The sequence below is a fragment of the Lacerta agilis genome, chromosome 8 (genome assembly GCF_009819535.1).
Source record: "Lacerta agilis isolate rLacAgi1 chromosome 8, rLacAgi1.pri, whole genome shotgun sequence".
Taxonomy (NCBI): domain Eukaryota; kingdom Metazoa; phylum Chordata; class Lepidosauria; order Squamata; family Lacertidae; genus Lacerta; species Lacerta agilis.
In genome coordinates, this window is record NC_046319.1 from 65,284,657 (window position 1) to 65,305,845 (window position 21,189).

Sequence of the window (21,189 nt, forward strand, 5' to 3'; positions counted from 1 at the left end):
GGAGTTCACTGTTTGCTCCACACTCTGATGCTTTCTGATTCAACCTTCCCCTTTCCTTTTTTTAAAAAAACAAATAACAAACATGATACTTTTTTAAAACTGTCGGTTTCTTCTAGGCTTCTTTGTTAAAATTCACAGACTTGATTAGAAAGAGAGAGAAAAGAGGCTGGGTGAGTAATAAAGAGAGATTTTTTGTTTTTGTTTTTTGTTCTTGTTTCTTAAAAAAAGGACGGCATTGGGACAGAAAAAGAGGTGGCGAGGCACTGATTTATGCATAGAATTCCTCCTGCTTGTCAGGTTTTTGGTACGTGACACTCGCCTGCTTTGGCTCCTCCAAGGTATAGCTCCCCTCGTCCTTCTTTTTCATCCGGTAGATTAGCAGCATCACCAGGAAGGCAGCAAAGAGAGCTCCAACGACCCCGCCCACAATCACAGCTGTAAACAAGACAGCAAAAGAGTCAGTAATATCTCAGAAGGATGCGCTCCTCCTACAGGACAGGGGTGGAGCAGCTCAGGTCCAGGAAGCTCAGACTCTCCTGAGGCCATGCCCCTCCTCCCCCAGGGCCACACTCCTCATCGGCCTTGTTTTGCACCCTCCTCGGGCCCTTTTGTTGGGTTGAAATGAAATGTGTCCTTGAACTTGGACCATTACTGTCTCGCTTGCCTGGATAGAGGGATGGAGATGGGTGTGTGAGCAGGCGTGTGTGTGTGTAGAAACTACAAAGGTAACATTTACAGTCCTTTTTCAAAACTGGAAATAGCTGGGATTGAACGGGGAACCTTCTGTGTGAATATTCACACACTGATTGGTTGCATTATCGTCAAGTTAATGAAATGTTTGAAGAAGATAAAAACAAAAATGGATTTGGATATACAAAAATCAAGATCCGAATTGGAGTTATTAAATAATAGAGATAAAATATTATCTAAAATGTATAAATTACTATTGGAATGGCATTTGAAAGATGAGGAAGTTAAATCGGTTATGATTCATTGGGCCAAAGATATTGCTCATAATATACAAATAGAGGATTGGGGAAAATTATGGAAAGAGGGAATAAAATTTACTGCTTGCAGTGCATTGAAAGAAAACATTATGAAAATGATTTGCAGGTGGTATATAACACCAGTGAAGTTAGCTAAAATGTACAAAACAGATAACAAATGTTGGAAATGTAAAGAAAAGGAGGGTACTTTTTACCATATGTGGTGGGAATGTAAGAAAGTGAAGGACTTCTGGGAAATGATTTATAATGAATTGGAAAAAATGTTGAAATATACATTTGTTAAAAAAAACCAGAAGCCCTTCTATTGGGTATTGTGGGTACAGAAATTCATATGAATGATAAAAAACTGTTTTTATATGCGATAACTACAGCAAGGATATTGTTAGCCCAAAGATGGAAGCAAGAAGAAATGCCAACTAAAGAAGAGTGGCAAGAGAAATTGATGCTGAGATGGCTAGATTAACAGGGAAAATTTGGAACCAGCAGGACCAGACTTTCCTAAAGGAATGGAAGAAGTTTTCGATATATTTGGAAAGCAACTGTAACCAAATGACATCGCTTGTAGGGTTAAAAGAAGTTTTGTAAGGAGCAATATATAAATTATTGTGAAAAGAATTAACAATAGGTATTAAGATTTGAATTTATAGCAATAACTATAGTAACAAAATGCATAATTAGAAAAGGCCGAAAGATTTGGAAATGATGTTTAAAAGAATGATGTGCTGGAAAATATGTGTAAAAAAAACAATTTTAAAAATTATATATAAAAAAGAATATTCACACACTGATCTGTATGGTCCCTTGCTATCTGAGGCAGCAACGTGTCAGAAAAAAGTGAGAGTCCTATTCCAGAATGCTCCCCTGGTATACCTTGATCCTCGGTGAATTCTAGACCACCTCCTGCATGCTATTTTCTATTTACATGCAGAGTGTTTTGTTTTTTAAAAAGTGGACAGGGGGGGGGAGCATTCAAAATGGCAACACACACACACACTGCAATCAGTAGTGGCACAATCCATTCTAGCATGTCAAACCCCTCTCTATTTCATTTGTAGGTTATATTCAGATGAGGGAAATATTGCTTTAGTTTTGCTGATCTTAATGCTGACATTTCCAATGTTCCTTTTCCACTGCAGTACCTGTTTTGGAACGGTGGTTGTTTTTTTTATCGATATACCAGCATGTCACACTAAATTTCATTTGCCACTCACCCTTCTTTTCCACATTTGTGTGTTTCTGTTCCCCCATGAAAACAACAGGAAAGAACTATAGACCAGTATACCACCACAAATTCTGTTCTTTTATTCTTGTGATTTTTCTGGATTAATGTTTTGTTTTTGGTTTCCCCCTGGAAGTTATTAACCTGGAAATGAGTGCTAAACTTTGGCTATATTCCACTATATTTCCAGAAGCGGTTTTTATGTCTCTGGATAGCTCAAATACAATGCAAAAATTAATGGTTCAGGAAATGTCAGGGAAACAGAATAAACTGCCCCATGAATGCAGTCATAGACTAGATTGTAAAGAAACCTATGGAGGGGAAGATAATAATAGTAATAATAATAATAATTTATTATTTGTACCCCACCCATCTGGCTGGGTCCCCCCATCCACTCTGAGCGGCCTCCAACAGATATTAAAATACATTAACATATCATAGGTTAAAAACTTCCCTAAACAGGGCTGCCTTCAGGTATTTTCTGAATGTCAGATAGCTATTTATCTCTTTGACCTCTGCTTAGAGGGCGTTCCACAGGGCGGGTGCCACTACCAAGAAGGCCCTCTGCCTGGTTCCCTGTAGCTTTGCTTCTCGCAGTGAGGGAACCGCCAGAAGGCCCTCGGCACTGGATCTCGGTGTTTGGGCAGAACGATGGGGGTGGAGACGCTCCTTCAGGTATACAGGACTGAGGCCGTTTAGGGCTTTAAAGGTCAGCACCAACATTTTGAATTGTACTCGGAAATGTACTGGGAGCCAATGTAGATCTCTCAGGACCGGTGTTATATGGTCCCGGCAGCCACTCCCAGTCACCAGGCTAGCTGCTGCATTCTGGATTAATTGCAGTTTTCGGGTCACCTTCAAGGGTAGCCCCACATATCTATTACCTGCTATTAGCTGTGGCTGTTAAATGGAACCTTCAAGCCCAGTGGCAGCAATTGCAATAATAAGAATAAGAATAAGAATATGCAATTGGAAGCAGTGCAGGGAGTTGCAAACAATGAGGAAGGGCTTCTGAACTTCCTAGTAGCACCTGATTGGCTGCTGCAGGGAACAGAATGCTAGACTGGAAAGGCCATGTAAACTCACCCAGCAAGGCTCTTCTTAACATTCTTCATTTTGTCATCCAAAAGACCGAATTGAAATAAGCCGAATAATGAATTGGTAAGCAAGCAAGCAGCTGGGGACACATGGTGGGCATATGGTCAGACATATAGTCTGAAGGAACATGGAGCCACCACCTTGCTGAAGCTAAACAGGTCTGGGCCTTCTCAGTACTTATTTGACTGACCACCAGGAAACAACATCTCCATTGCCTTGGGTTCCACCATGGCAGAAAGGTGAGATAGAAAACATCAAGACAACTAACCTGCTTAAAAAAAAAACACCTCCGCTCAAACGCTCAAAGACTATATATATATATATATATATATATATATATATATATATATATATATGCAAAATGCATACCAAGACTATAAAGCCATTTTAAACAGGTTTGGGAAACCTTTGGTCCTCCAGATTTTGCTGGATTGTAACACCCATCATCCTTGCCCATTGACCATGCTTGTTGGGGATGATGGGAGCTGTAGTTCAGCAACATCTGGAGGGCCAAAAGTTCCCCAGGCCTGATTCAAAACACCCAGTTCACCTCAAAATAAGTACCTACCTATGAGGACCTCTTTCCTTTCCAGGATGTTTTTCTGGGGGAGCTGCGCAGCCGAGTTCCCGGATTCTATTGTATTGTCTACAAGCCCCGGCTCAGCATTCTTCCTCAGCACCGGCCCGGCTGCTGGGGTAACCAGGGCAACCACTTCATTGCTGAGCTCCGTCTGAGCTGCCACCTCCTCCTCCTCACGAATTTCAAAGTCCCCGCTGACGGGAACTTCCAGTTCATTATTCATTGCCGTGGAAGGGGTCGCATCCAGAGGCTCTCCCTGCAAGAGAGAACGGAGAGGACTGAGAGAGGAAAGGAGAGAGAAAGGACGCTCCGTTGTCTTCAGAGAGCAAGAAAGAAGAAGCATCTGTGGCAGGAATGGGGAGGCTGGTGGACTCCAACTCCCAGGAGCCCTAGCAGGCATGGCCAATTGTCAGGGTTGATGGGAGCGGCAGTTCACAGATACTCAGAGGGCACCAGGTTCCTCATCCTTGGCCTAAGCCAGGCATAGGCAAACTCCGGCCCTCCAGATGTTTGGGACTACAATTCCCATCATCCCTGACCACTGGTCCTGTTAGCTAGGGATGATGGGCATTGTAGTCCCAAACAACTGGAGGGCTGGAGTTTGCCTATGCCTGGCCTAAGCCTTCTCCCCAGAGGCATAAGAAGGGCAGGTAGTAACCAGTGCAAAATAATTGTTGTCACTCCCACACACATCGACGGCTCAGGGTACTTCTGGATTGGCATTCACCCTGGTGCTCCTGCCAAGCTTATAGGGCACCCCCAAGGACACATGTCAAGGGAACATAGCATCAGTGACGGAGTTAGCTGCATGGGCGCCCAGAATGGCAGCCTTGCCATGCACCGGGGGGGCAGGGCAAGCTGCGGGGGGGGCGCAATCCACCACGCGCTGCGGGGGGGTGGCGGGGCGAGCCCCCTGCTGTGTGCCTTTTTGTCAACCCCCCCCCCCCCAGGGATGACACCCAGGGTAAACCTCCCCCACCGCCCCCCTTCCTACACTCCTGCTTCTCCCTGTCATTTATTTGTTTCATAGAAGACACTATGCACAATATGTGAGACTGAAAACTGTATGAAACAACTGGGCAAAAATATTCAGAGAATACGAGAAAGATTAAATATTTGGGGTCTGGTTCAGACTGGTCTGTAATTTGCAGTGTGGTCTGCTCAATTTAGACAAGGTCATGCGGCTTCCCTCAAATTTGAGATTCTGCTTTTATTTATGTTTTACTTATTGTATACGTCAATATTTTAGTATTATTGTTCTTGTTATTTAAGTTTATATACCACCTTCTTCTCCAAGGAGCTCAAGGCGGTGTGCCTGGTTCTCTTCCTCCTTATTTAATCCCAACAACCCTGTGAGGTAGGCGAGACTGAGGGCAGTGACTGGCCTCAGGTCATGGCTAAGTGGCGATTTGAAGCCTGGTCTCACGAGTGATAGTCTAACACTCTACCCACTGTATGTGTAATTCTTATGTATGGTTTATGCTAATACGTTTCTGTTCAACTACAGTGGTACCTCGACTTACAAATTTAATCCGTTCTGAATGCACATTCGTAGGTCGAAAAATTCGTAAGTCGAAAAAAGCGATTTTCCCATAGGAATGCATTGGAAACAAAAAATTCGAAAAAATTCGTAAGTCGAGTAAACCGCATCTAAAATTTGTAAGTTGAGTAAACCCCATCTAAAACTGCCAACGGATGTCCTTTGGATGTCGAAAAATTCTTAGGCGCGCAGGCACTTTTTTCATTCGTAAGTCGAAAAATTCGTATGTCGAGTAATTCGTAAGTCGAGGTACCACTGTACAGTCTGTACTTGGCTGCCTTACTAATAAATCTCAAATTTGTTTTTTTGATTATTTAGAAGTGTTTCCAAACCACAGAATTTTCAGTTTAATGATCTCTAAGCAGTGTACACTATGTACAATAGAAACACAATACAGTTGTCCCTCAGAAGTCGAACAGAATCCGTTCGGGAAGTCTGTTTGACTTTCAAAGAGCAGCTTCTGATTGGCTGCAGGAAGCTCCTGCAGCCAATCAGAAGCTGTAGAAGCCCCGTTGGATGTTCGGCTTTCAAAAGAACGTTTGAAAACCAGAACACTCACTTCCGGTTTTCGATCATTCGGGAGCCGACACATATGAGTTCCAGGGTGTTTGAGAACCGAGGTATGACTGTATCCATTAAAAGAACCTAAGAGCATGAAAGCCATGGTATAAAAACATACAAAAGCAAATAAAATAAGATATGAGGGATCCATGCACATAGAACAGGATGCAATCTGGTGGGCCAGGGAAAGTCTAGGCCAAAGGAGGTCTTTATAAGGTGTCTGAGGCAGCAGTAATAGGGTAAGGACCACAACTCCGTGGGGAAGAATCTGCTTTGCATGCCGAGGGTCTCAGGCTCATTCCCTGGCATCTCCAGCTTATACTAGGAAAGACCCTGTCTGAAATCCTGGACAGCCACAATGGTATGACTCAGAAGAAGCAGGCTTCCTGTTTTGCGTTCCTCTTACTTGAAACCACAAAATCTAGGGCAGAATCTAGCCGAGGCCAATTCAATAGGCATCTCTATGAGGAAACAACCCCAAAAAACGACAGAAAATGAATTAGAAAACTTTTTTGAAATAATAATTTCACCTTCAACCCTCATCATTCTGTGGTTCTTTAACATAAGAAGATTCTACCGCCCACACTGCTTTTTCTGAGTCAGGCTGCACTTTTATGAGAAAACTGGTTGGAATCCTCTCTCAAAGCCGCTCTCATGCTCTTCTGATATATTATTATCCTGGGCAAATAAGAATAGGCAAAGTTAAAGGATGTTTACAGGGAGCATTTTTTGAATGGTGTGGAACTGCCTGTTACAGACATTGGCCGGCAGGGGGAGGCAGAGACTAATGACTTCTGGACACACCCACCCCTGAAATAAGGCTTTGCATGTCAGGAATCCAAGACATCTGATGAGAGAGAGAGAGAGAGAGAGAGAGAGAGAGAGAGAGAGAGAGTAGTTGGTGGCAGAAAAAGAGAGCAAAGAGATGTTGTCCTGTGAACATGACCCAAGAAAAGTTAACCCTGAAGGAATCAGCTATCTCAGGTGCAGGAGACATGATATCGCAAACAAGAGTGGCATTTTAACAAATACCTTTTTGGAAAAATGAGGAAGGAAGGAAGGAAGATGCCTCCGTGCAGAGGAACCACCTTGAGGCTCTAAGGTTACCAGACATCGTTTCCCAGGGACAGTCCCCGGATTTACAAATTAGCCCCCATACAAAATCCACTGAAGTTGAAAAGTGTCCCCGGATTCATTGAAAAAAATCTTGAGCCAAAGACTGGGGGCTCAATGGCGTGTCGCGTGTGCAATGTCACACATGTGGCGTGCAGTGCACAGCTGCAACATTGCATGCACGACACACATCGTGCACCTGTGATGTCACACAAGCAGTGTGCTTATCACTGGGAGGAGGTGTGTCGTCGGGAGGAGACCTTGCCCAGTGCCACACAGCTTCAATGGCCATAGCTCCTTCTCATGCACGCTCAGGAAGAGCCTGCATTTGATGCTGCGCTCAGCTCAGCAGTTTGCCCTCTTCCATCCCCTCAATTTTTGGGGGAGGGGGGTGGAGCCCCCTGCTAAGAAATATTGAGGGAGCTGAAGATGCGTCTGCCCCCTAGAGTAGGCACACCTGCCTCCGTGTAAGGCTGGGGTAGGAAGCCCTCCAGATATTGCTGGACTACAACTCCCATCATCCGTGGCCAACAGCCATGCTGGCTGGGGCTGATGAGAGATGGAGTCCAACAACAACAACAATTAGTAATAGTATTATGCATGTATGCATGGGAAATGGCACTAAGGGTTAAGATAAGGCTCGTGTGAGTCATGTGCCACATCTGCTGTGGATCCACTCCTTTTTTTGGAAAGGCAGGCCGGCCTTCAAAATGAATTGTGCTTAAGAACAATGATTCTTTCTCATTTTCAGGAAAAACAGAGCGCAGTCTGCTCATCCCTTCTGCAAATTGTGGAGGTGATACTTTCTACAGCTGTCCCCAAAGAATCTATGGCAGTGTGTGTGTGTGTGTGTGTGTGTGTGTGTGTGTGTGTGTGAAAATCCACACCCTTTTGTGTCAAGTACATGTGTAAGCTAGGATGTTGTAGTGTAGAGGGTGGGGAACAACTGACCCTCCAAATGTTGTTGGACTACAACTCCCATGGTCCTCGACCATTTGTCTTTCTGGTTGGGACTGACGGATGCAGCAGCAAGAGGGCTAGACTAGGAGTGGAGAGAGCCAGGCTGAAATCCCCACTGAGCCATAAAGCTGACTGGTTGGCCTTGGACCACCTAGCTTACCTCACAGGGCTGCTGTGAGGGTGAAACAGGGGAGCAGCAGCATATGAACCTCTGTGAGCTTCTTGGGAGCAAAGTCTGGACAAAATGATAATCAGTGAAATAACAAAACCACACCCAGCACTTTTAATCCGGCTCCTGTTCCTGGGATTCTTTGTGCTTTGCCACAAGTCACGACCAACCAAAATAGCCTCTTTCTTCATATTTAACAAGAGCAAAGAAATGCCGTCATCCCTATTTTGCAGATTGGGAGCCCAGACAAAGAGAAGGATTAGATTTCTCTGCGGCACCTGTTGTGTCTCTAACTGCCAGATTGTTAGAAAGAGGATAATGTGCTACGCATGGGGAGGGCTTTGAAACCCAGAAGATCCACCAAAAAATGAGCACAGCAAAGAAAGCTGACATGCACTGAGTCAGGCCACTGGTCCATCTAGCTCAGCATTGCCTACACTGACTGGCAGCAGCTCTCCAGAGCTTCAGACATTATATGAACCATAGAGTTGGAAGAGACCCCCCAGGGTCATCTAATCCAACCCCCTGCAGTGCAGAAATCTCAGCAGATGAAGAGCAGATGCTCTACTCCTGAGTCACAGCACATATCTTACAGCCCTCTATCCGTGGATCAGGGTGATTTCTCCCCTCCCACCCTCCTCTAAATGTTACAGTGACAATGCTGGAATCACATCTGCAGCCCAGCAGCCAACTGGTGGCATGACTTTGAGGAAGAAGTCCACCCCGACCGCCTGAAAAGAAGTAGAATAAGAAGGAGGTCCCCAAACACAGCAGAGCTGGCTTACCACAACAAGTCAAGTAATACACATTACTATTAAGGTAAAGGTAAAAGTGAAGGACCCCTGGATAATTAAGTCTAGTCAAATGTGACTATGGGGTTGCGGCGTTCATCTCACTTTCAGGCCGAGGGAGCTGGCATTTGTCAACAGACAGCTTTCCGGGTCATGTGGCCAGCATAACTAAACTGCTTCTGGCGCAACGGAACACCGTGGTGGAAACCAGAGCACACAGAAACGCCATTTACCTTCCCGCCACAGCCGTACCTATTTATCTACTTGCACTGGCATGCTTTCGAACTGCTAGGTTGGCAGGAGCTGGGACAGAGCAACGGGAGCTCACCCCGTCGCAGGGATTCGAACCGCCGACCTTCTGATCAGCAAGCCCAAGAGGCTCAGTGGTTTAGACCACAGCGCCACCCGCATCTCTTACATTACTATTAGAAGCAGGACACACACCAGCATGATGCCTGTGAGTGCAGATGTGGCCAAAGCAGCCTTCCCTGATGCCTACGTGGTTCCCTTTCCCTGGTGAAATGAGGCTTAAGAGAGGCATTCTATTGCCACTCATAGAATAGGGAGCAGCGTTTGCTTGGTTGCAGTGGGCGTGTGACATCTATAAGTTTCTCCAACCTGTGGGTCAAAAAGGTTTGGCAAACCTGGATGTGTTATTAGTATTAACTGCTCTTCACCACCAGGCCCCAGAGCAGGTTACAAATCTGAACTTGGAGACATCCAAAGAAATGAATGATGGAAGTTTCGGGACAAGCGAAAGAAAGTCCTTTGTAGGTCAGCTATAGAATTCACTCCCACAAGAGGTGGCGATAGCCACCACACTGGATGACTTTAAAAGACTATTAGTGGAAATCATGGAGGACAAGGCTACAAGTTGTGGTGTCTATATTCTGCTCCATGGTTGGAGGCCATATACCTCTGAACACCACTTGCTGGGAACTGCAGGTGAGGCGAGTGGTGTTGAACTCAGTTCCTGCTTCCTGGCTTCCCATAGGCATCTTGTTGGCCACTGTGAGAACAGGATTCTGGATTAGATGGGCCACAGACCTGATCTGGCAAGCTCTTGTTTTCTTCTCCTGTCCTTTGCTTCAGAGAGGAAAATGCATTGGGCTGGCCCTGTTTCTGTTCCTAGGAATCACTTATTGGAAAAAAACCCAACCACAACTCTGATCTGTGCACTTCCATCTAGGTGTAGGATCGGCCTTTTCAATTGTGGCACCCCTCAATTTTGGAGTTTCCTCACCTGACATACTTATCTAGCACCTACTTCAAGATTCCAGGTGACAAAAGTTATATTCTTTTCAAGCTTTGGCACCAATTAACTAGGATCTGTTGTTTCGGGGTTGGCTGGTTGGTTGGTTTCTAATACTGGAGCTGTTGGGTTTTTTGTGTGTGATCTAACTAAATTGGCTTGTATTCCACCAGCACTGCTTTTGATTTCTGCTGGAAGCCTCCTTGGTGCCCATTTGCAGAGACGTGGGGTACAAATTCCCCACCTAAATAAATTATTGGTTGGGTTAATTAAAAACTATTTGATGATGACAGCAGATCTCACGCTATATGTCTATATGTTGAAAAATCAAATTAACCTAAGCACTTACTCTGCCATTCTCCCACTGCTATTTCTATCTCCACGGTCAAGCCGCAAACTTGGCCCTCAAGAGTGTAGAGGGCACAGAGAAGGTGTTAAGAAACCAAATCAACTGGAATAAAAAAGGTGCTGTGCTCTCAGTGGGAGGTAGGGAAAACGGCTTCATCCACAACCCTTCAAAATAAAGAACCTTGGGTTGTATCCAGTGTACCCACTGAAATGAATGAGCACGACTAAGGATGTATTCAGGCAGGAGGAATGTTACATTAGTTTTCCTGATTATAATGCTAGGATTTCTGCCTGTTTTCTAATGTTCTTTACACACTGCAGGACCTGTTGGGCTATAAAACTGTGGCTTTTTGACTGACATACAGGCATGACACACTAAGTTTCATTCACACCAGTGGGCGTGGTGTGACACAACAATGAACATCACTGGGCATCGCTACTCCTCCATCCCTTCTGCACATGTACATTTCTGTTCCCCCATGAAAAGGGCAGGAAAGAATTGCCCCCAATTCCGTCAATTTACTCCCACAATTTACATCAACCAGGGTTAAAGTCTGATATGCAACAAAAGCTGGTATTTGAAAATAACAATGCCGGCTTGTCCTTAAAACAAAGAAGTGTACTTCTCCCCCTGCACTTTCAAGGGCCGTTATTTATATTTCTCTGCAAATTTAGTCAACTGGTTTACAATTCAGGTGGTAGCCGTAATACACATGTGCAGTGTTTGCTGAACCCCTTGCACCATGCCATTTTCCTGGTTAATATTACAACCCAGAAGAGGGCAACCAAAATGGTCAAAGGCCTGGAAACGATGCCTTATGAGGAATGGCTTAGGGAGCTGGGTATGTTTAGCCTGGAGAAGAGAAGGTTAAGGGGTGATATGATAGCCATGTTCAAATATATCAAAGGATGTCATATAGAGGAGGGTGAAAGGTTGTTTTCTGCTGCTCCAGAGAAGCGGACACGGGGCAATGGATTCAAACTACAAGAAAGAAGATTCCACCTAAACATTAGGAAGAACTTCCTGACAGTGAGAGCTGTTCAGCAGTGGAATTTGCTACCAAGGAGTGTGGTGAAGTCTCCTTCTTTGGAGGTCTTTAAGCAGAGGCTTGACAGCCATCTGTCAGGAATGCTTTGATGGTGTTTCCTGCTTGGCAGGGGGTTGGACTGGATGGCCCTTGTGGTCTCTTCCAACTCTATGATTCTATGATTCTAACCCCAAGCTCTTCTGGATTAAAATTTTAAAAGGCAGTGCCATTGCCAGTCTTCCCTCCCCAACAAGGCTAGGATCATTTTTTAGGGAAGAGATTTCTTAAGGAAAATGACATGGAGAGGGTAAAGTCATTTACTAGGACTGCTGCCCTGAACCCATTTGCCCCCACCATCTTGCAACTTCCTTTAACTTTATACAAACATTTAAATAAACGTAAGATGAGAGGAACCAATTACAGACTGTCTGCTCCTTGTGCTGTTTAGTGCTGCTCCCTGTCCTGCATGCCTCTTTCCACCTGGCCTGGGAGGTGGGGCCCTGACTGACTCCAGCTACAAACACTGAGGTTGCTAAACAGACTCTTGGGATGGAGTATTGCTTAAGGGCTTTGTGTTGGGGGGGGGGGAGTGGTTGCTGTTATTGATATTAATTTTTTTGTATCTTTTTTTTAGATCTTCTTATGATTTAATGTGGAAATTTTTACTCTGGTTGTGCACTTCGGCAAAGTTTCAGGGGGGGAATTAAACGCCCCCCATCTAATGCCTCCTTGCAACTTGCCCCTTTGAACCTGAGAGATGATCAAATGGCAAGTTTCTGATCTAAGGAACTCCTTATGCAGATACTGACTGCAGCAATAACTTCTTTGGCCCATAAATCAAAGGGCTTAAGTCTCTCATTTTGGCATGAGAATATGTGGATTCTGGCTACTGTCAAGAAAATAGCTCACAAATTACATATTTCTAAGCGTAAGGAAGACGCAAAACTTTTCTGTGCTGTTTGGTGTGTCATTACTTATGTGATAAATTCAGAAAACTCTCTTCCCCTGCCAAATTGTGGGGTTCGGCTTCCATGATGTGTTCTACTGCTTTTGTTTTTCTGCATTATTTGCTCTGTTTCTTTGGGGAAATACCTCTGTGCTGCTCCTATGTTTTGTAACTTTGGTTGTATATATATATATATATATATATATATATATATATATATATATATATATATACATACATTTTTGTTGCTTTGTTCATATTTTGTATTTTATGCTCATAGAATCATAGAATGGTAGAGTTCCTGAGGGTCATCTAATCCAAAGGAATATCAACTACAGCATCCATGATAGAGGACTATCCAACCCCTGGTTAAAAACCTCCAAGGAAGGAGAGTCCACCACTTTCTGAGAGAGTCTGTTCCACTGTCGAACAACTCTTAGCATCAGAAAGCTCTTCCTGATGTTCAGTCAGAATCCCTTTCTTCTAATTTGAAGCTTGCTCCATCTTCCATGGGACATCCCTTTACTTAAGTTAATAAATCACAAGAACAACAAACCATACCTGGACTGGTGCTGTAGAACTTGAGGGTTGGGGCGATGTGGTAGTCCCCTCACTGCGCTCTGGCTCCCGAGACGTGCTTGGCTTTGGCACAGCCCTGCTCTTCGTCACACTGGTGGTCACCAGCGGAACCGTGTTCAGTTCCGTCCTGGCAACTTCGGTGGCCGTGGTTGGCGTTTCAAGTGTGATCGACTGCGTCGTGGCTACAATGGTGATAAAGGGGGGCAAGGCTCTCAGGACAGTCGTTGGCTTGGACATGGGCATTGTAGCAGAGGTGGTGGTGGTGGTGGTGGCAGCAGTTGTGGCAGTGGTGGTAGCAATAGTACTCGCGGTAGCAGTGGCATCGAGGGCTGCGGTGCTAGCAGTGGTACCAAGCACTTTCCGGATGGTGACTGCCGGTGCTTCGGTCATCCTGGGGATGTAGAGGCTGCTCGTTACTGGATCAGAGGTGGCTTCCTCCGCAGGGAATGGTGCAAAGGGGGTGGCTACTGGCTGCACAGAGGTGGCGGGCAACACAGGGGAAGTTGTAGGTAGGGTGAGGGGTGCATCTGTGTTGAGCCGCACAATGGTCTTGATCCCAGAGTCCTGCTCAAAATCTGTAAGGGAAGCAAAGGTTAGGATCTGACTGTGTTCAGGGTCACTGCAGGGACACAAGAAGCCGCTGTCTACAAAGTCAGCCATCTAGCTGAGTGTTACCAACACTGACTGAATCTCCACGGATCCAGGCTGGAGTCTTTTTCAGCCTTACTTGGAGGTGCCAAGGGTTGAACCTGGGGCCTTCTGGATGCAAAGCATGTGTCCTACCACTGAGCTAATGGTCCTCCCCATTAATAATTTTATCTACACTGTTCCTGAGAGTTCCCACCACTGTTTTATTTGCAAGCCACCTTAATAGGGTTTTTGGCCTTTAAAAGTAAGCCTATAAGCATTTTTAATAAATGAACCAGACATTCAGTAGGATGAGGAGAGTAAATGCATTCAATGTTCTTTGCAATGTTTGCTTCTGGAAGGCTAACCGGCTGTCTGCTTCTGAATTCCAAAAATTTTACATTCAACCTTTGGGCTTTTTTCTCCCCACCACCACCACCAACCCCCCCCCCAAATTTTCCGTAATAACTCTGCCACCAGTATAAATGGAGGAGGAAGAGTGATGTCCTCTATCCGGCCACACTCAGCAGGGCGACGTCCCTCTTTTTAAGGGTCTTAAATATGTACTCACATCCTGAGCCAGAGCCTGAGTAGAGTTCCTCGATTTCATCCATTTCTTCATCCTCAAAGGAGTCATCATCTCCAGAGCCTTCCAGGTCAATGGGCCGCTCATAATTTTCATTCCGCCAGTGCTGGGCCTGGGATCAAATATCAAGAAAAACAGACTTAATACTTTCCAGTGCAGCAACGTGTGCATAGAATAAGAGTCAGCACGGGCAATCATTTTGGAGGCTTAATTTTGGAGCCCAGGGGCACAGGCAAGCTGTCTTATATTGAACTAGACCATTGGTCCATCTAATTACCAGTAAGCACTGTCTATACAGACTGGCAGTGGCTCTCCATTGTTTCAGACTGGGGCTCACTCCCAGACCTACCTGGAGATGCCAATGAATGACTGGGGAGCTACTGCATGCAAAGCAGAAGTTCCACCACTTAGCAAGAGAGGAAACAATCATGGGAGCTACCATCAGGGTGGGAACCTGTTGTCCTTCAGATGCTTTCGGACTCCTGACTTCTACCAGCCCCCAGCCAGCATGATTAATGTTTAGGGGTGGTGGGAACTGGAGAGCTCTAACCTCTAGAGGGTCACAGATCCCACCTCCCTGGTCTTGACAGTCAGTTGGTGGTTTACAAATTCCATGTTAGCAGCATTCGAAACTCCCATTGTTCTAGGAGCATTTTGCAACAAGGAATTTCATTAGCGTGAGCAGTTTCTGAGCTCTGGGCACAACGCTGTGCCTAAGATTTCAGATTAAAATGGCAGAGGAAAGGAGGGCCTTTTTCTGCCTCCCCACTTCCAACCATTCTCTGAAGACTGGAGAAGAAACCTTCTTAAGAATATTAGCGGGGCGGGCAGGTGAAGGACTAGACCATGTGAAAAATGAACATGATATTTTAGCTGTAGTTCATTCATTTCCAGCTTTGTATTCTTGTTATTTAAAAAGTGTACCTAGACATTACATTGTTGCGCCCATTACCTAGGCTTTAAGGTGCCATTTAGCTCCTAGCGTTCACATCTCAGTTTCTAACACTGCATTTTAGAATATTACAAAATAGGAGGCAAGTAAAACCACAGAGTTTATAGAAAGAAGAAAAATGCCACAGCAGAAAAACAGTACCTAAGAACGTTGTTGTTGTTGTTGTTGTTAATTACATTTATTACTTGCCCTCATCAGCAGAGTTCGGGTCAGTTACAACAATTAAAATTAAAAATGGTTTAAACAGAGTCACAGTAATAAGGTAGGCCCTGAAAACACACGTCTCAAGCATCAAAAGAAGTGAGCCTTCAGAACATAAGGAGAACCCTGTTGGATCTAGCTAATGGCCCATCTGGTCCAGAATCCTGTTCTCACAATGCCCAACCAGATGCTTGTAGGAAACCAGCAAAGCAGGACCCGAGCACAAGAACACTCTCCCCTCCTGTGGCTTCCAGCAACTGGTATTCAGAAGCTTCACCGCCTCCATCTTAAGTCCTACAGTATGTCCAAGGGCCCAAACAAAGCACTCTGGCTTTCTGCTCCCCTTCCTTGCCCGGATTGAGCTTATAGCATGGCCACCAATCTTTCGGCAAAAAACACTGCTTGGGTTTTACCGTACAACAGGGATAATGCCCTTTTAAACACTGTACTCTGAAATTCAGCCATGTGGCTTCCAGCTGCAGCTTTACTGAGATTGCAGAAGAAGCAGAAGCCTGGGCAGTCCAGCTGTCACCCATTTGGCACATGGAGCTGTGAGGAAGTGGGAAGGGGTCTATGTTTAAGCAGCGAAGTTCCCCTCCCGGGTCCTGTCAGCGCTATTGTCAAATCAGCAGTCAGCCACCTGGATGGCGGCAGTGAGATCCCAACTTCCTCCTCAGAGGAGAGCTTGTTCAGCTTATGCCGAGGAAGCAGGAAGCCTGGGGTTGGGGGGGGGGGGAGAGAAACCAGCAGAGAGAAGAAACCGTGGCGGCGGTTTGTAGACATGCCTTGAAAATGTGTTCTCCTTTTTTTTTTATTCCAGAAGGGTTTTTATAATTCATTTCTGCTGTTTAAACTTGAAGCTGGTTGAACGGTGCTGAGTTTTACAGCTGGAATTTTTTGAACTGTATCTGCATCAAGTGGTGGCTTTGCACTAGTGCAGAGGGGGCCAAACCTCAGGCCAGGGAGTCAAATGAAACCCTCTGGATCTCTCTATCTGCCCCTCGGGACACTTGCCAGGTCACACAGCCTCTCCTGAGGCCACACACCTCGCCAGCCATGATTCACACGGCCCTTGAGTGCTTCTGCTTTGCTTGAATGGTTCCTTCAGAGAAGGGCAACCAAAATGATCAAGAGGATGGAGGGACTTCCCTGTGAGGGAAGGGTGCAGCGTCTGGGACATTTTAGCTTAGTTAAAAGGTGAGTGAGAGAGGACATGGTAGAAGTTTATAAAATTACGCATAGCATACAGAAAGTGGGGAGCAAAATGCTTTTCTCCCTCTCTTAACACTAGAACTCTTGACCATGCAATGAAGCTGAATGTTGAAAGATTTAGGACAGATGAAAGGAAATAGTTCTTCACTCTGTGCAGTTAAATGATGAACATTTACTCCCATAAGAGGCAGTGATGGCCACCAACTTAGATGGCTTGGACAAATTCATGGAGAATACAGCTATCAGTGGTTATGAGCAGCCACCAAGACCATATAACACCAGTCCTGAAAAACCTACATTGGCTCCCAGTACATTTCCAAGCACAATTCAAAGTGTTGGTGCTGACCTTTAAAGCCCTAAGCAGCCTCGGCCCAGTATACCTAAAGGAGCATCTCCACCCCCATCGTTCAACCCAGACATTGAGGTCCAGCTCCGAGGGTCTTCTGGCGGTTCCCCCACTGCGAGAAGCGAAGTTACAGGGAACCAGGCAGAGGGCATTCTTGGTAGTGGTGCCTGCCCTGTGGAATGTCCTCCCATCAGATGCCCTCCCATCAGAAATAAACAACTATCTGACTTTTAGAAGTCATCTGAAGGCACCCCTGTTTGGGGAAGTTTTTAATGTTTGATGTTTTATCGTGTTTTTAATATTCTGTTGGGAGCCGCTCATAGTGGCTGGGGAAACCCAGATAGATGGGTGCGGTATCAATTATTATTATTATTATTATTATTATTATTATTATTATTAAAGTCATAATGGTTTTGGTCTGTCTGCACAGTTGGGGGCAATATGCTTCTGAATCCCATTGATGGAAATGAAAAGGAAGAAAAGGGGGCAGAGGAAGAATTGTGTGAGAGAGTGTGTGTGAGAGAGAGGTGGGAAGAGTGTAGGATGGTGTGCAAAGGAGGGAAGAAGTGTGTACATATGTGTGTAAAAGAAAGGGGAGGGGATGTAAGAGAGAAAGGGGGAGAAAGTGAGCATGTGTGTGAGAGAAGGAAAGAGAAGGCTTCTAATCAATTCAAAATGCATTATTGTCAATCACAAGGACAAGGATAACAAAAGGTGGGATGGAGTGACCTCTTCCAGCTGGAAGGGTGGTTGAGAACAATCAATCAGATGAAAAGTGAGTAAGTTCCACATACACAAACACAGACAGGGCTAAATTTGATTAGTGTGGAACGAGACAGTTTCCCCAAGAATTCTGCACATAAACGGACCAATGCTTGATAAGGTGATCATCCCTGGGTTGTGACAGAAAACATGACGTAACCAGTGCAGAACAAAACCAGCACTGTATGTTCCATAAAGTACAGTGGTACCTCTGGTTGCGAACGGGATCCATTCCAGAGCCCCGTTTGCAACATGAGCAACACGTAACATGAAGCGCCAGATCTGCGCATGTGCGCTGCACTATTTGGCACTTCTGTACATGCGTGACATGCGAGTTAGTGCTTTTGTGCATGCGCGATGCACCAAACCCGGAAGTAACCCGTTCTGGTACTTCCGGGTTCAGCGTGTTTGTAACCCGTGCCGAATGCAACTCGCAGCTATCGTAACCTGAGGTATGACTGTATGCACTTTTTCATTAATATTCCATCTTTCTAAAATAAAAAATAAAAAATAGCAATTTAATTAGTAAAAAGGCATCTATTTTCGGTTTATCATCCTAGCCAGCGAAGACAGGAATTGCTAGATTTGGAATATTGCAATTGACCTTACATAAACCCTAACAGCATTGTGGGCTATAGCTTTTGCGCCATTGAAAACAAAGAGAGGAAATGAACCGCTTGAATGTCAACAGACCAGCCCATCGCACTCCCTTCAAACATTCTAACCTAGCCACCCACGAGGAAAGCCAGTGGGATTGGCAGAAACTACAGTTCTGCTAAAATATTCATGATCTAGAAGCATGTGAACTGGAAGATGTGCTGTTTGCATGCTCACAGAGAAGGAAAGAAATGATCTGCGTGGGGAGAAGGACAGCAGTTTTCAGAGAAGATCTGGAGTCTGTGCAACACACAGCTTCTCCTCTTACCTGGGGAACACAGAGAAGTCATTTAGTGACACATGGGGTAGCTTTTCTTCCATGATGAATAGTAGGCATGGGGAGAGGGATTTGGATTGGAACATAGAATTATAGAATCATAGAATTTTAGAGTTGGGAAACACAAGCGAACAACAGAGAACCTACACAATCAACGCTGACACCAAACCCTACATATATCAAGAAAAATAGAATTGTAGAGTTGGAAGGAACCCCGAGGTTCATCCAGTCCAACCTCTTGCAATGCAGGAATATCGCATCCAGGACAGAGTGCCATCCAGCCTCTGCTTCATAAATGCCAAGGAAGAAAAGTCCACCACTTCCTGAGGGAGTCCATTCCACTGTTGAACAGCTCTTACTGTCAGGAGGTTTTTCCTGATGTTTATTCAGAATCTCCTTTCTTGTAACTTGAATCTATTGGTTCGAGTTCTGCCCTCCAGAACAGGAGAAATCAAGCTTGCTCCATCTTCAGCATGACATCCATTTAGATATTTGAAGACAGCTATCATATCTCCTCTCAGTCTCCTCTTTTCCAAGCTAAACATACCTAGCTCCTTCAACCATTCTTCATGAGGCTTAGTTTCCAGACCTTAGACCATCTTGGTTGCCCTCTTCTGCACACATTCCAGCTTGTCAACATCCTTCTTAAATTGTGGCACCCAGAGCTGGACACAACACTCCGGGTGTGGTCTGTCCAAGGCAGAATACAGCGCTGCTACTACTTCTCTTGATTGGGACCCTAAATTCTGCTGATACAGCATAAAATAACATTAGCTTTTTTCTCTTTTTTTGCCACATCATGCTGTTGAGTCATGTTAAGCTTGTGATCCACCAAGACCCCTACATCCTTTTCACACTCTACTACTTCTGTTGGTGCACCCTTCTGCCTTCCCCTTGTGCCACTAAATGACATCTCCATGCACGCCATGCATCCATGTATTAAAGCCACCTTACACCCTTTGACACCCCCAGTTTGACTTGCGCACCCCCCCTGTGCTGACTGTGAAAGAAAGCTCAACTGTGCAGGGACAGGTGATTTGGCACATGTCACATCTTGCCTGGCCTTAGGCTTGCTCTCCGCTTGGATGCTGATATGCAGGCAAATCTCCCCCTGCTCCGCTCAGAGCTGTTTGAGAGTCTAAACTTTGACTCCTGCCCCTGTACTCTTCTGCAAGCTTGAAGTCCAGCCTGGCCTACAGACTCCATTTGGAACAAGATAGAGAAATCCTTTTAGTCTCAAAAATACATTTCTGGGTGGGAGGTATCTTAACATTTCTCCAGCCGTCTCCCATTCCTCACCATAAACATTCAGAACATAAGAGCCCTGGTAGATCACATCCAAAGTCCATCTAGCCCAGCATTCTGTTCTCGCTGTGGCCAACACAGGAGCCAACTCCTATGGGCTGTGGGGGCTTCAGCCCCCACAATAAAATATTTGAGGGAGCCTGCCCCCCACAAAAGTTGATTGGCATCTCCATTCAAATAGTGTGTGTTTGCACTGCATCATGTAGTCAATTATGTGGGGCGGGGCTTACCTGGGCCCCCACAATATTTTAGTCAAGTTGGCACCCCTGGTGGCCAACCAGATGCCTCTGGGAAGCTTGTGGAAGCAGGACCTGAGGGCAATAGCACTCTCCTCATTTGCAGTTCCTAGCATGTGAGGCAGAACCTAGCCATCATAGCTAGTAGTCATTAAGAGCCTTCTCCTCTGTGAATGAGTCTGATCCTATTTAAAATCTGACAAGTTTGGTAGCCCTCACTACATATTGTTAGGTGAATAACATAGTTTTAACCATGTGCTGTGTGAACATAGGAAGCTGCCCTTTACTAAGGGAGATCATCAGTCCATCTAGTTGAGTACTGTCTACACTGACTCGACAGGATTCAGGTATGATTCTCTCCCAGCCCTACCTGGAGATGCTGGGGAATGAACCTGGGACTTTCTGTATGCAAGCAGATGCTCCACTGCTGAACCACAGTCCTTCCTTGGACTTCTGTCTCTGCTGTAATTTCCCTCCCCGCCCTCCACTCGCATGAATACCCCACCCAAAAAAATCTATCTGTGTTTTTGTAAGAAGAAGAAAAGGGTGTGATGCCAATCTATCCCTCGCAAACTCGGAGGGAGATGGAGATCATCACTGCAAGGATAAGTGTGCAGATGTAGCAAAGCACTGAAAATCCAGACCGGGAGGATATCAATAAGGCCAGGTTTTAAAATACAGATAGATGGACTGAGGAATCTCACTGGGATACCATCCTAATAGTCACTGACATGACAACAGTAACCATAGAAACCAATTCCTCCATCCTAATGGCTGTGCTCTGATCTCCTTTTCAGACTTCAGAGAAAGACGAGGGAGAATGAACATCATTTTGAA

The 21,189-nt window shown here is 45.2% G+C and overlaps 1 protein-coding gene across 1 annotated transcript in view; it reads right to left on the bottom strand.

Annotated features, from left to right (window-relative positions):
• Positions 1–201: 201 nt before the first annotated feature.
• Positions 202–21,189, bottom strand: part of SDC3 (syndecan 3) — a 118,315-nt gene continuing 97,327 nt past the window's right edge. The window contains exons 2-5 of the mRNA XM_033157996.1: positions 14,390–14,516; positions 13,174–13,766; positions 3,893–4,160; positions 202–435 (exon numbers count right to left, since the gene is read on the bottom strand). Coding sequence (XP_033013887.1) covers positions 269–435; positions 3,893–4,160; positions 13,174–13,766; positions 14,390–14,516 — 1,155 coding nt within the window. The 3' untranslated portion in view covers positions 202–268. The remainder of the gene's footprint in view (positions 436–3,892; positions 4,161–13,173; positions 13,767–14,389; positions 14,517–21,189) is intronic.